General features: G+C 37.3%; 1 protein-coding gene across 1 annotated transcript in view; it reads right to left on the bottom strand.

Moving 5' to 3' along the window:
- Positions 1-16144, bottom strand: part of GRB14 (growth factor receptor bound protein 14) — an 80463-nt gene that overhangs the window by 16786 nt on the left and 47533 nt on the right. Inside the window, 3 exon segments of the mRNA XM_050711660.1 lie at positions 2087-2161; positions 4049-4170; positions 9646-9802. Of these exon segments, the coding sequence (XP_050567617.1) occupies positions 2087-2161; positions 4049-4170; positions 9646-9802 (354 nt within the window).

Here is a 16144-nt window from a genome sequence, read left to right as displayed (position 1 = left end):
TCCGATTTGCAAAAATAACCTAAAGCCAGTTTCAAATTATCCATACTGACTACTACTAGACATGTGCATAGAGTGTTGTGTCTCAGAATAGTCACACTCCAATCAGCATAACGAGACACTTTTTTTTTTTTTTTTAAGTTAAAGATTGTCATGGCAAAGATTAAATCCCTGTCTTTGGTACACATAGATATTTGGCGTATTTCAGACCTTGTGATTTTACCTACACATGCAAAATAGAAAGGACAGGTAAACTTTTTGCTTGTTTTTAAGACTATTTAGATGCTCTGATTTAAAGTCATCAGGCAGAATTACTTACTCTTGCACTTTCATTGAAAGTCAAGAAAACCATACTTGAAAAACATTTTACTTGCTTACAGGTCAATCCACAAAAAGCTAGAAAAGTATCAGAAGTTATTTTTTAATCATTTGTAAGCATTGAGTTGTTAAAATTAATGTCTCTCTTGATACCTGACCAAGCACATCGCAAATAATAACGCAAGCCCGTTAACTTGTCTTAATGAAAGTTTCCAAGGAAACAGCAACACACTGTAAACAATCTACTGAACAGCTTCTGCTGAAACGTGCGTGGCAGCTGCAGAATCCAAGAGGGTATTCCGTACTTTGTGTCCACTAAGTTTTATTAGACCAAATACAATCAAACAGACAATACAACATCAAATAGCAACAAAGCAGATTTCATAACAATTTTTTCAAGCTAAGAAAACTGGATTTAACATTATATATTTTGAATTATTCTTAATCTGACCCACAAGCTTTGCCCTTGTTCCCCATATCTCATATTCTATTCCCAGGACAAAAGGAGATTCTATGCAACGGTATATGGCAAACAGTTTCATTTTAAAAAAATACTTACTCAAACTATCAGATTGTTTGCAAGCAAAATAAATTAAGTTTTAACAACAAAGGGGACAAGATTTGATGACTAAATTAAATGCTTGCATTAAGCTGCATAATCTGTACTCCATGTAGGTAGCAAAAGTGAACCAATTTTCTATAGACGTGCAGCATGTTTTGAAGCTAGAAAAAAATGATTTAGGTTTCTAAAAATGATTTATAGTATCCATTATGTGTCAATTACACTTAATTTGGAACCTTTTTTTTTTAAAAAAACAACATTTGAGGGTACTTGTAAGATCCTGACTAGCATCCCCTCTTATCAATATCAATAAGGATATAACTACTTGATATGGAAGAATGCTTTGAAATTTAGTTCTTTAATGTTTTTCATTTTCTGGTGAATGTTAAGGTAGAATTTATTATATGGATACAGAAAAAAATATTTTTTAATTACCATATTACTTTTGGTTCTACCTTAAAATATCTTGTGTTATTGTGTTGCCTTTCCAATCATTCTTTATCCCCAAAACTCACACATAGGGTTGTTGTCTTAAGACCAGTGAAAGTCCTTCTATTAATTAAAATTCCTAGTGACAAGCAAACAAGAGTGATGTGTATGTTTCCACCTTTATTACTCATTTTTCCCCTCTTTGAGAAGTAAGATGATGATCCCTGATACGGTCATTCTGTGAAACTATTCCCACTGTAAATTAAAATCTTGTGTCTACTTAAAAGATGACTAACACTGAGTGACCTACCATTTTTTTTTGGAAGGCTACAGTAGCCTTCACGCTAACAAATCATACTAGTCAGTCTAAATTTTCTACTCATTAAGTTCAACAATTTAACTCTTTTTATATCTATTTCTATCACATTACCAGTTCCTCAGTATTCTACTGTTGTGCTGCTGCTAAGTATGGGCTAATTAATTCAGCACTACACTTTTTTAAGGAAACAGTTTCACCTGAAATACAGGTATTAACCATTTTTACTGCCTTTTTGGCCATTTTTGCACTCTTTGAATGTGCCATTTGCCAACAGTAGTCACGTAATAACTGACTAGAAGGGATACTCCATATTTCATAAGAAAAATAAGTTATTAAACATATTTTGTTTTACACAGAAACTACCAACAGATCTGACAGTGACAAAGCACTACACTCACACAAATACAGACAATTGGGAATTCCACACTTTTTTGGCTCATCTTCTTTCAAAGGTTACATACCTGTAATATCCCAGAGTGGCTTACAGGTGCATTGGTCTCATTTGGAAAAGATAACATATGATCTGGGAAAAAACTCTGCAATGACAATAATTTCTATCAAAGTTCTGTAAAAATAATTATTAAACATCTTATCTCTTTAGGATGTAGAAAACGGATGTAATATCCTTCCTAAATTTGTAACATCCTATATATTACTTGCTGAAAAACTTAGAAAAACATCAACAGTATCTGTAACCAAGAGGATTTCATACAGCATTGCTAGTCATATTGCAATACCTGGCTCTTAGTGTTATTTTTCTCGTAGTAATGTCTATCACTGTTGACATGTACGACTTGCCTGGGGCTTCAATATGCTACAAAGTAGGGAGGATATACACCAACATGCTGGAAAACACATTGTTTTCTATCGTTTTCATTACAAAGGAAACTCGGTAAAATATTTCATAACTCCCATTAATACAGAACACGTACTTTCAGTTTTTTGTTTGTTTTTCTGAATTGGCTATTCTGAATGATATAAATATGAATCAGCACTAAAATGTGACTACATCAATATGGGTTGGTTAAAAAGTCCACATTTAAAGTGTCAATTTTATTATAAAGAAAAGCTCCAGGGGTGATTTATGACACAGACCTGCAGCTGGTGAGTTCAATATAGTCATGACCGTATGAACCAACCAAGAGTTAAGTTTCCTCAAGGTTTGGACAGTTTTGAAGCTGATTACCACCCAATGTCTACTGACCTTCATTTTTAATAAAATTGCTAATAAAATTAATAAAATGTAAATAAATTGGTAGGGTTAATTCATATTAACACATTTCTAATAAAGCATTCTTGCTACACCATTACCACAGTACCCAGAAGAATAACTCAACAGGAATGGTACGGACTTTGATTAGGCACAGCTGTTGGAGCTATTCACAGCTGCATGCCTGCCATGCTCCACAGCTGGTTCCACTCACTAGATAACCAATACACATACACTTACTTTTTGAAAGCTTCTCAAGCTCAGAATTTTTCACTAGTGCAGTAGTATCTCTAATGACAGGGGAATTTACAGTTTGTCCAGAGAAACACATTTGGAAAAGGAAAATGCCCTCAAATCTCTTACACCTTGTGGTGTCTTAATATTTACCTTTTCATCCTTTTCACAGGTAGATAATTTGAGTTCCCTTCCACTTTTCACCTTTCAAGTCCTCATTCATTTCTATTTCTCCCTTTGACATCTGAAACAAGCTGGCCTTGTAACAGACAGTATTAGGAGTGATCCAAATACACCATGCATGTGAGTAACCAGATGGCAATTTTCTCCTGCTGAGCCAGTACTGCTTCTATGGTCTTTGCCATCAGGCAAGTTCTGAATCAGCAGCATTAACCTTTGGCAGCATCCTTGACTTACAAGTTGTCTCTGCTCCCTTTCCGATCCTTACATATGCTAACTTTGACTTCACTTTCACTTACTCCTAATATGTTATGGCTGCTCATGGCCTTCTGTGTCAGTTGTCATTTGGCTGCAGCTCTGAGAAGCTGCCATTGGTCAGTGCTAGACCATTACATTCAATTTTCACTTTAACAATAAAATCATCTTTGCTACAGATGCTTCTCCTTGTACTGCTTCATTTTATATTTTGTTGTCACTTAATGGAAACTTAACTTCAAATAATTCCCATTTTGTTATAGGTCAACATGTAAACTTCAAGAAAATCAAATCCATGTCTCTCTCTTCTTCCCTCACCCCCACAAAAAAAGTAAGAATACTGATACTTTACAATTACAACAAAGTTACTGGCCACCATATACAAGCACTGCAATATATTTCTTGGTCCCATAAACTTCCTCCCAGTTATTCCTTTTGACTCGCATTACGCTAACAGCTTTACACTCTGCCTGAGTGTAACAAAAAATACTATTTTGCAGCACCAACAAATGCACCACTTCACAGATATAATGCTATGACTTACCACAGGATTTTTGAAAAATTCATATTTGGCATAATATTTTCTAAAATACAATTTGTTTTCCTCTTGCATTCCCCAGTTTGACTGGACCTCTGTCACTAATTCATGGTCTTCTATAGCTCTTCCTGTAAAAACAACAACAAAAAACAGCACATAATCTGCACCTAAGACCAAAAACTGTCAAACATGAAGATGTAGAGGTCAGATAATTAAAATTACTTATGTTACAAAACATTAAACAAGCAATCTGAGCACAGCCCATTAATCAGGTGCATGTTACACCAAGTTCCTGTTCCACCCCAGTTGAAATGGGCTCAACTTTAATGTCTGAGGTAGTTCATGTAGTTTTTTTTTTTACTTTGTTTTGGTTGGTCGCTTTTTTAAACAGGGGCAGCTCTGTTACATGACCAAATCCACATGCTCCATGCAACAGAAGCCACAGGCAGTTCCTGCCTTGTGATGCATGGTGCAGCAGGAAGCACACCACCTCAACAACTCATCTCTACTCACCTTCCCTGGGGTGTCTGGAATGTCTTCCTGACACCCCCTTCTCTAATGAAGCATTCATAAATTTTAAGCCGTCCACAACATGGGAAAGCTGCCTTCTTCCCTGGACCCTGCTGTCTTTTGAAGCATTTCTAAAACTGCAGATGAACATAGGGCATTTCAGCGTTTTAACGCTTTTGCACAAGCCAGAGATACTGAGAACGTTAGCAGCTGTAGCATTAACATATGCAAAAGGAACAGTAAAAGCCATGAAAAACTAAAAACAAAACAAACCCAAAGCCTACAAAGTGAGTCCTAATGTGCACATTGGTTTTGCAATAGGTAAAGGGGAAGGGAAGAAAAGACAAAGAACTCAGTTATGGGGAATACAGCAGTGGAGGTCAGAATCAGTATTCATACTACTTTATATTGCTTCTGTAGAACTTTTCAATTGCCAAGCAATATTAAATGCATTTATGGGAAAGAATTTAAGAATTTTCCTGTAGATGTGTTGTGCATGTTTAAGAGATGCATACTCTGAGTAATGCAGTAGGACTACTCACAGGGCTGGTTTAAGATCTAAATATATGTCTCCCTGCCAATTATGGGGTTTTAACTTCCAATCTTTATCATGCTGTCAAAGGGAAAATGCAATTAAAATATAATATAAAAAACATGTAACACACAATTTTCTGATCACGTTTCCCAGACTTCACTGCATTATCATAAGGGATTTATGAAAAGAATATAAAGAATATAAGAATCTCCCAAACTAGAGATAATAAAAGCCTCTTTAGAACAACAACAACATCCTGTTACTAATCTTCTTTTGCCACCTCTTTCACCAGTCACACTGAGAAGTCTGGTAGATAACAGCCTTACTGTAGCCTGCAAATCTACAAGCTTCTTCAAGAAGTTTCCAGCTAGCAAGTTTAGAAACAATACACTCATACAGCTAAATTTCATCCCAATATGAAAATATCAAGCTCATGACTAGCAGAAGACAAAGTACTCATATGATCTACAGATCAAGTATTGGAAAGTTAAACTTCTATTGGATTTAACTGAGTTTTAAGCCCAAAAAGACAGAATGTAAAGATGCTTCATGAAATTTACATTTTGTAAACAGATCAAATAATGCAAATAAAAACCAGAGTAATTCAGAAAACAGAAAATACCCCCAAAATACTGAAATAAAACCAGGTATTTTAAAGCCTTGTACAGACTGCTCTACTCCAAAATATACATTTGTCAGTTGAAGGGGGAGAGACACTAAAGAACTGAAGCTCTTACTCAAAAACAGCATTTTTTTCTTCCTTTCAGAGAAAGCTCTCCTCTGGGATGACATTTAAACCTCTTGCAAGCTTGGCATTGTGACATTTAGGAAAATACCATTTCCTCAAGAGTTACTTCTTAGTACAAAAATAAGGCATTCTGCATCACCCCAATGGATGGGTAAGGATGTTGATACTTCTTTATTTTTAGGGTGTCATATTAGAGAATCTTTTACAATTGATTCAACTTATTTTCTTGAAGGAATTGAAGCACTCAGTTAGTACACCCCAGAACACAGTCCTGGAATCAAATTACTGTGTGTTGCCATGAGAAAGCTGCGCTTTGGTTTAGTTAGATCATTTTTTTCCTCTTCCAGCTGGACTCGAGAGTTCCCTCCTGCCTCTCTACCCTCGCTTTATTAACACTTTCTCTAACATGCTGACCACCTGCTACAGCCCAAAACAAAGTCTTCTTAACTATGTGAAGTACATAAAGCACACGAAAAAAGATTTAATATTGGAGAGCATGACAGGCCACATTTTAAATAGCCTCCTCTCTAGCCACCCAGTGGGGGAAAAAAAAAAGAAAAAAAAATGAACAAAATAAAAAGCAGAAAGGCTCTTGCCCAGCCCTGCTGCACAGATAGTGCTTTGTGTGATTCCTCAGGCCGCAGCCCCAAGCAGCCTTCCGACGGGCTGCCCAGAGGAATGCAGGCGGCGAACACAGGATGAGACACTGAAACACAACTAGGTGCCTGTCCCAAGGCCTCACAAAGAGGAACCTCGAAAAATAAGCTTATTGAGCTGAGGCGGCACAGGGCACCAGAGAACAGCGGCGGATTTCTGTGAATTCAGCAGCTCGGGACTGAAGGACACCTGCAGGAGGCGTGCTGCCTCTCCCAGCGCCGCCGCTGCTCTAAGCCAGGCCCAGATTCGGGGCAGGCCAGCGGTGCGCGGGTGCCCCCCGGCGGCACAGCGGGGCCCGGCAGCGGCCAGGGGGCAGCGGGTAGCCCCTCACACGGCCGCTCGCGTCCGGGCAGCGCCGGCCCAGACCCGTGAGGGGGACGCGAACAGGCCTAGCATCCGTCGGGCAGGGCGGTGAAGGCAGGTACAGATCTGTGGAAAGGCCAGCCAGGCATACGCGGACAGCGGCTGCGGGGTGCCTTTTGTTTCTTCTGTCTTTAACCTTGGTAGACAGACACACCTCGCACGGCGAGGAGGGCACGCGCCAGTGATGTAATTAATGTCTGTCTTGATTAAAAGCAGAACGCTGTGCTCAGCTCACTGAGATTTGTGCAATCATATCTAATTCAGTAGTATTCAGACATCTGTTAGATATTAAAGAAAATGTTCACTAATTGATGAATGAATTATTAATCACCGTCATACTGGAATTTACACAGACACACGCGCTCACAGTATTTCTCCTCTTGATACCCATTCATTTAGCTTGGAAGCAGAAAAAGACTGTCCAAATTTCCACGGATATAACATATGACAGTAAAAGCAAACAGTCCAAAACTAAGTCAGCATTTGAAAAATATTTGTTCATGCTATTCATCCAATGCTTAAGAATATACTAAATGGAAGTCAAGATCAACCTTTCACTATCAAACCTTTCAAACAAAAAACAATCAAACAGTATCATAAAAAATAAATTATTCAGTACTACAAAAAAGTAACAAAGATATCTCAAGTTGCTCCTTTCTTTGGCTAGTAATGTTGAATTCCCATCCTCATGATCTAGGAAATAATTTTTGGAAATCAGCAATTCATTTTTTTCTAAAATTATGCCCAAAGCAGCTGGACCACTCAAAAGATTGCACGGTGAACGCAGGTCTTCCGACCGGCACACCAGCCATTTCGAGAATTTCATAATCATAGGAAAAGCAACTTCACTGATGATTTGATATGGAAATCTTCCACTAAAACCTTCAGACAGAAGCAAACACACTATTTGACAAATAAACCAGGAGAAACAACACCACTATGATTCTGGCATAGTTTGTCAAAAGTGAATTCTTCGGTACTTATTACACTACTTAAACACCAGCCACATTATAAATTACAGAAAACACTTCTACTGTTTATATGGTAGTCTTGTCTAAAGCCATTTTTATACCTCCTCTTCTGTAGCAGTCAGTCATTTACAGTCTCAACCCAGATTTAACTCTGACCTTACTCTGAGCTGGAAGCATCTTACAACTGATACATTCAGTGCAAAAGGTTATAAATATCTTTGAAATGTTACAAAGCAAGAAAAAAAAATGAGAAACATTTGTGGTTGTCTTCATAGGATAAAGGAGCAGAAAAGGGCAAAAAACAGTTCCAGCTTTTGTAGTTCATCTTTAAAATATGGCTGTTAAACATAATACAGGTTGAGATTCACAGTCAAGTTTATTTTACATAAATGTACAAGTTCAGATCCCCTAGATACATACTCAGAGAGGGAATTTTTTTAATAGCTTTTAAACATATTTTTAACATTTATTTATGCATTTTTATTTTGAACAGTAAATACTGCAGTTACCAGGTAGCAGTACAATCTCTTCTGAAAATTAGGGCATCCAAGGAATTTTCTATATATTTTAAAATGCAGGAAGCCCCCCCTAAACTTCTGTCTCAAACAACGTTACCTTGCACTAGCTGAAACTGCCCTTAAGGTTGCAGAACTACTAGCTTTGGTACCTCCAGCACAGTGGCAAAGTTTAAGAATAATACGGAAATTTTGAGTGATACGAAATTCAAAACATGTATTTTTATGTCATTAGTCTTGTTAGATTTTTTTGATGTAATTCCCAATCAAAAATAAACAAAATACTGAAAAGTAGTGCTGTAAATGCAGGCATGATTGTCTGATTACAGTACCGATTTAATACTACACCCTCACCCAGGGTTCTGAACTCATCTTTCGTTGAGTGCAGGCTTTCCTGTGTTCCTTTGCAAATATCCCCTTTCTCCATGTATTTAACTTGTCTTAATGTGCTGCAAAATCATGTCTATACATTATAAAAAGGTATAGAGACCATAAATTGAAATTATAGTCATAATCTGAAACCACAGATTAGTTCTTTAAACTGCATAACTGTATAATACACTTAGAGGTCTTATTTGCTTGCTTTTTGTTCTTTTGTTTTTTATTTTCTTATGGAAATGCTGATGGTGTGGAAGGAGTTTAAAGAGTTTTATTTCTAGCAACTTAAAATATTAAGCATAAAAGTACTTCAATGCAAGTTCTTTGATTCATAACTGAAAGTTTAAAAGAGTGGGTTTGTTTCACTTTTTAAGAAGTCCTGTCCCAACATCACAATAAACCTAGCCAAACTGACTGCATTGAAGGAAAATACTGATAGCCTACTCTGATGTTGTTTCTGAAGATTGAGTTCTGTTGTCCAGAAAGGACAGCACTATGTAACCACTTTGTCCTTGATGTCAGAGATTTCACTCAGATGTGTTGGGGATAATGATTTTATTTGCAATGGAAATATCCCAATTCTTACTAGAGATAATCAGGAAATACCAGTGGAAGAAGAACTGCCAAAGAAAAGCAAGGAAGAGAAAGGAAGAATTTGCAGAGAGAACCTTAATGGTCAGTGTCTTCCAAATCACTCTTCCAGGTACAGATGAAGCAGCACAAGACAAATGTATTGTGACAAAATTTACTTTACTGGCATGCTATCAAAGAAATACAAAAAAAAAAAAAAAAAGAAACAGAAACAATCCCCTCCAAACAAATTCACACACACTCTCCCATTACTTTATTTCTAAGCGTATTAGAATTATACCTTTAAATGAAAATACACCTTATTTACTGCCATACTGTTGTATAGAATGTCTTACCTAAACCTGTGTGAGTAAGGTGCTCAAACAGAGTCCAGTTGTGGTCATCAATATAGTGGTTCTTCAATATCAACAGCTGACATACATCCCTGGCTGTTATATCAGTTGGGACTTCCAAAGCTTTGCTAGTATCATCTTCACTATAAACTTTAATTACCTGCAATAAATAAAAGCGCTGAAATACCCATGAACTTAATACTCAGTTAATCCAAGTATGTTCTTTTCTCAGTGTCATTCATGACTGAGACCAGAACCTATAAACATAAGATGCAGTACTAAAGACAGCTGATTCTCTCTAGTGCAATTGAGTGTGTAATTGTTATTGAGAACAAAACAGTTGAACAAAGTATATTCACTACTAAATTTGATGACTGGACACCCCTTATCACAAGACACGATATAGACTGGTCTGTCCGCTTTAAAAAAATGTTGTAATAGATAGGTAAATTAACTGCATATTCTTATATAAGCTAAAGAAGAAATCACAGAGGATAAATGGTGAAACTTAAAGATTCTGTGAATGCAGAGCTGTAGAAAGAATAAAGCCAGAGTTAGTTCAAACAACAGCATTTGAATTCAAGATGCTCACACTTGTGTAGATAATAGAAATTTGTGTAGATAATAGAAATAAGGGATGGTACAGAACTACTTCAAGTTTTCACTGGCAAGAACTGGAGCTATGAGTTTTATTTATTTATTTAAAAAACACATATATACACACGTACAGAAACAAAACCATCAATACAGGAAAGAGTTACCATCATATGAAGACCAGGAAAACAAATAAAATGTCCTGAAAGACATACACGCAAAAACCAGAAATAGACAATTTTTGTTTTATGTCAGTTTTTCCAAATTACTTTATTCTCTTAAGGGTGTTTGGTGGGGTCAAGGGAAGGAGGCAATACAAACTTTCATGACATGTCTTTGTCATTTTGACTTTTAAATTTCATTAAGAATTCATATTTTTCAATATTGGTACACATTTTAGAGTCCTGAAGAATTGGGTGCCCACTAAGTTCTTGAAGAGGTGCATCGTGGGCTACACCTGCTTATGCTTAGTTTCAAACCAAAAGAACAAGGAAGTCTTATTGCATACAGACTGCTGGAAAGAAGACGTCAATTTAGATACTTGTTTTGTTTCTCTGCAGAAGAGTGAATCAGACTAATCGGCAAGTTGGAAGGAATAGGCACAATTCACTAGTGCCCTATTGTCACAAGCTTTGCACAGGGACTAATCCCATTTAAGTCACCAAAAAGGGTGTGGTGGTTTTTTTTTGTTGTTTTGTTTTTTAAAAAACAAAATGATTTTAAATTCTTCACAACAGTCCAGAAACTCAGTATTATGTTATATGTTTTCCTTTTATTTCTTTTTAAAGAGTATTTTTTTAAAAAAAATAAAGTATTTTTAAAATAGACAAAACTCAAAAAATGAAAAATATTGAGGCTCCTGACATCAGGATCAACTCTTATTTGTTGTCATGTATTTTGGAATAGTGACATAGTCCCTAAAACAATACAGATGTATGAGATTTTTATTATAAATACAAACATTCAGATAAATATGTGAATTAAGAATAGAAGATTTGATACAACATTAAACATACCATTACCATTAGTTACCATTGTAAACCCTTGATTAAACATCAAGACACAACTTCTTTAAAGATGAACATGCGCGTGTATTCTGCTCTAGTGAGGCCACACCTCGAGTACTGTGTTTAGTTTTAGGCCCCTCACTACAAGAAGGTCACCAAGGCCCTGGAACACGTCCAGAGAAGGGCTACGAAGCTGGTGAAGGGCTGGGAACACAAGTCCTGTGAGGAGCAGCTGAGGGAACTGGGATCATTTAGTCTGGAGAAGAGGAGGCTCAGGGGAGGCCTTATTGCTCTCTACAACTACCTGAAAGGACGCTGTGGGGAGCTGAGGGTAGGCTTCTTCTCACAGATAACTAGTGAGAGGACTAGAGGGAATGGCCTCAAGTTGTGCCAGGGGAGGTTTAGGTCAGAAATCAGGAGACATTTCTTCTCAGAAAGAGTAGTCAGGCATTGGAACAGGTTGTCCAGGGAAGTGATAGAGTCACCGTCCCTGGGGGTGTTTAAGGAAAGGTTGGACCTGGTGCTGAGGGACATGGTTTAGTGGGTGACATTGGTAGTAGGGTGATGGTTGGACCAGATGATCTTGAAGGTCTTTTCCAACCTTAATGATTCTGTGATAATTTTAAGTCAGGCCTCTATTACTACCTTACTAAACTAATGCTCGTTTCAAGCACCTAAGGAACAACCAGCCACAGATTGTCGTCTCAACTTGTTACAGCAGCTCCTTCTCTGTTTTGTGCCAAAGTTGGTAGGCAAGTCAGCTGCGAGTTCCAACTGTACATCCTGACACCTGCTTCCCTCCAACTAATGGCAGAAATCCAAAAATAAATTTAAAAATAATTAAAAAAAATTAGGCCGTCTCACCCATGCTATCCTAACATCTGAACAAGAAAAGCAGACTCCATTTGAAAACCACTTACATATTAGAACACGCTGATGGCCATACTCTTCTCAAAAAATAAATAAATAAATAAATTTGCTTTTCTTTATGTAACCACAACAGTTCTGTTTCAAACTTCGGCCCAGCATATCAAATCATCATGAAGTCCATGATGATTTGCTTTAATATTTCAGCTCAGGAGTTCCACATGAGGTTCAGCCACCCTTGCAACAACACTAACCTACAGGATAAAGCAAACATTAAAATCCCACTTCTGAAGTGGTGAAAATATCTCTGTTCATGAATCAACATCCTCAAAGCAGAGTCTTCTAGAGAAAACAGGCAGGCCTCAGAGAAAGTTAATCCATAGTCTCCACAGGCCTAGCTACAGCCAAGTACTTACCTTCAATAGAAAAGGCAAAAAGACTACATCAATATTAAATTAAGGATCAATACTGGCAAAACAACTGTGGCAGATAGCTCTTGTTGGTTTTACAAGATTTATATGCTTTAGCAGCATTCCCAGTGTTAAACAAGTTAGACTGGTAACAACACAGTCTGCTGGCAGCTTGGTCTTGTTCCATACACAACTTAAACCCTTACTCCAGTCACACACAAATGATGGTTTGCAGTTCAGGATAAACTGGCATGAAGTATTTAAATCTATGAAGTGTTTAAAAAAAATTCAAAGACAAAAATAAGAGCTGTCTGGCAGGGTGCACTGTGAATGGGGTGGTAGGCTGTACAGTTGAGTAGACAAAACAACATCCCTTGACCTTAAAACATGTCCTACTCTGGGCAGTACTAAAGGGCAGACAGCTTCATTAGCCTCTTTGATATGTCTGTGTCAGGCTGATCTAAAAAATTTTAGAGTCTTAAGTGCCAGAAAGAAAAGTGACATTATGGAAGGGTGAAAGATACAGAGAAGATTAAAGTGACTTTCCTAGCATTTCTCCACATGCTTCCAATAAAGCCAGGATGAGGATCCACATCAGCTATGGACACTGTGAGCACAAACTAGCACTAGCAACTACAGTTTTCTTCAGGTGCTCATCAAATGAGGTGTTGTGCTTGTTTTACAGCAAGATCACGTACAGCCCATGTTGAGGCCCTTGATGGATGATTTTTAGAGAAACTCTTTTAAAAAGGGTTAAGAGTTGCGGTGCAGATGACTAGACTCTTATTGCTGAAGAAATAGGAAAAGACATTTTAAAATGCTGAAGACAGCAACACAAGTCATGATAATGAGCTGCCTGCGGCCATTCAACTTGGGGAGACGGAAGCCTTGGAGGTGGCCTTGGACTACACAGCAGCACAACTAAAACAAAACAACACAACACAACACCAACAGGAGAAAAAAAAAAGTGTTTGTACTCAGTTCTCTCACCTGGCTTTCTCAGTATAGGGAAATAAATCCTGTGCAAGTCTAAGACAACTGATCACCCCAGCTCATAGCTATGACATGCTACTTTATAAAATACAAATGCTGTGCCCTTTTTCTCTTCCTTGCAAGAGATTCAAATACAGCAGGAGACAGCAGACAGGCAGTCACCTAATAGACCCTTCTGAACTTTTGTCACAGTTTTAGTTTAATGAATTGAATGTGATGGTGTAAATCTCATCAGTTAGAGTGACCTTTGAGGGGATTTTAATTAGAGAAAGTTGCTCTGTCCACACTTTCTGCTGTATGTTTGAAGCAACGTCTAGCGTAGGATTTGCTTGGAACATATTTTTTTCCCCATGGGGAGTAAAACAAAAAAAAAGTCAGCTTTCCATTGTTTCATTGCAAATACGATGCAACAGATACTTCTCTTGCCAGAAGTAGAGGATGCTCTAAGAGTTAAAGGGTGGCAGGATTATGCTAAAAGATGCAATTTTGTTGACCTCTTATAGGGATGAGAATGCTTGAGTGACCACTTCTTTACTTTTATTAGCAGTTATCACTGTGCATTAGTCTGATCAATCATCCTATCTCTCATTTTTTCCCTAAATTTTTTCTCAAAAGTATCACATAAGAAAAGAGATGCTAGTTGAGAACAAGCTATCATTCATTTTCATTACCATATAGTCTCAAGCTTTGTCCTATAGCCAGCCATGTAATTTGCCTTGACTATATTTATTAGAAGACTGTTAGGGGAGAAAAAAAAAAGTTGCCTCCATTGTGCTCAAATCTTCTTTCCTGTCTAACTCATAAATACACAGATTTTAGCTATTCCCAAGGCCAGGAGAAACATCTCAATAGCTTCCATTTAAGCCACCAGAAGTAAGAAATCAGCAACTCCAAGATCATCTTAAAAGAGGAAAGCACAAGATTGAGCAAGACAAGCATCAATCATTTTCATTGTCTGTGGGACCTGGCAAGGAGGTACAGCTTTCCTACCCATCCTCTTTCCATTTTTCAATATATTAAAAAATCAACCAAGATCCCAAAAGCACATGCAATTCACCTTTATTCCTCCAAAAATTCTATTGCTAAGAAATGTTGTTTCAAAATAAAATACATTATTGTTTCTATTTCACTCATCATCTTAACTCAGAATGTAAAATCAGTGTTGAAAAATGTAACAGGATTTAACAAAGAAGAGAGAATGGAGACACTATCAGAGCAGGAAATAATTAGAAGGATTAAAAAAATCAGAAACTGCTTAAAGAAAAGGGGTATAATAAAAGAGCATATAAAGGTAATCAGTGTGGGAGGAGCAAGAGAAAGCTGGACTCAACTCTCTCAAGTCTCCTTCCACTCTCAACCATCATCTCCGCTACAATAATTAAATAATGTGTTCCACAGATTTTTAAGAGAGGGTGTCCAAGTCTCTGATTCTTCAGAATTTTCAAGCCATCCGTTCTGGAAGTTCCAATCTGCAGAAATGACGCAAACATATGGAAAGACCATACCCTGCACTGAGCAGTTTTAAATTTCAAACTAAGTCCTGACTTGTGAAAAAATCCAGGTAGATCGATCCAACAGAAAAAGAAGCATGGAGAACATGGAGTCCATATTTAGGTGCCTACATCAAATAACCTGAGTTACAAGATTTTGATTGCAACTGTATGGCCATGAAATCAATGGATGACCAGCACCTTTAAATATATATCAGGCCACTTCTATTTATAAAGATACAGGTATCTAATTTTAGCTCATCCATTCCTCTTTTCTTCCTCCATGAATAGAGCATTACAATTTCAGTCACATTTACGTTAAACGTAATGTAAATACACAACATGCAGAGTTATTGTATGCAGCATCAGCCCTTAAAGAGTCTTATACTCCAGGGTGCCAGACGTCCCTAGAGATCTGCTTGATAAAATGCTAACCTCTGTCATTAGTATTAACTAACAGCCTATTTGTCTGTTCCCAAACTTCCAATCTTGCTCCCTGGTAGACAAAGCTTTGTCGTTGTTTTCTTTTTATTCTTGTAACTTATTGGTATTAGCAAATGATAGAGGAATTTGAAGTGTATTTGAACTTGGAAATTTCTAGCATACTGAACTATTTTACAACTTCTAGTCTGACTTCTTTTTAGAGAGCCTTTTTATAAGAGCAAGCAAAACTTTGGATTCACAAAAATATTCAAGGACAGGTTAAGTCAATTAATTTTAAAAAAAATAGCATGCTGGTAAAGTTAATTGTGTGAATGCAAGACTTCCCCTTCAAATACCCTAGACTACAGGTAGAAGGCCAGCTTCCAATATTCTTCCAAAAAGGAAAATTCAAGGCTGAAAGGATTCTTACAGTTTGTAGAAGTCTGTATCTGTAATATTTTTTTTTTAAATGATACAATGATTAACTGTAGCTGCTCATTGCAAAGCAACTATACTCCATTGCCACATCATGAGCTTTCAAAGATTTGTCCTGTAGATGTCACTGTGATGTCCCCTCTCTTCTGAAGGATGGTTCACAAGGCACTGCATGATTTCTGTGCAGATTTGTCAATGTGTACAATTGGGCAGGCACAAACTGTCATCCACTGATTAGGGACAATTACCGGAAAGCATGTACATGGGGGAAGAAGGCAAATCT

The sequence above is a fragment of the Cygnus atratus genome, chromosome 6 (genome assembly GCF_013377495.2).
Source record: "Cygnus atratus isolate AKBS03 ecotype Queensland, Australia chromosome 6, CAtr_DNAZoo_HiC_assembly, whole genome shotgun sequence".
In the NCBI taxonomy this organism is placed as follows: Eukaryota; Metazoa; Chordata; class Aves; order Anseriformes; family Anatidae; genus Cygnus; species Cygnus atratus.
This window is presented reverse-complemented; position numbering and strand designations above follow the sequence as displayed.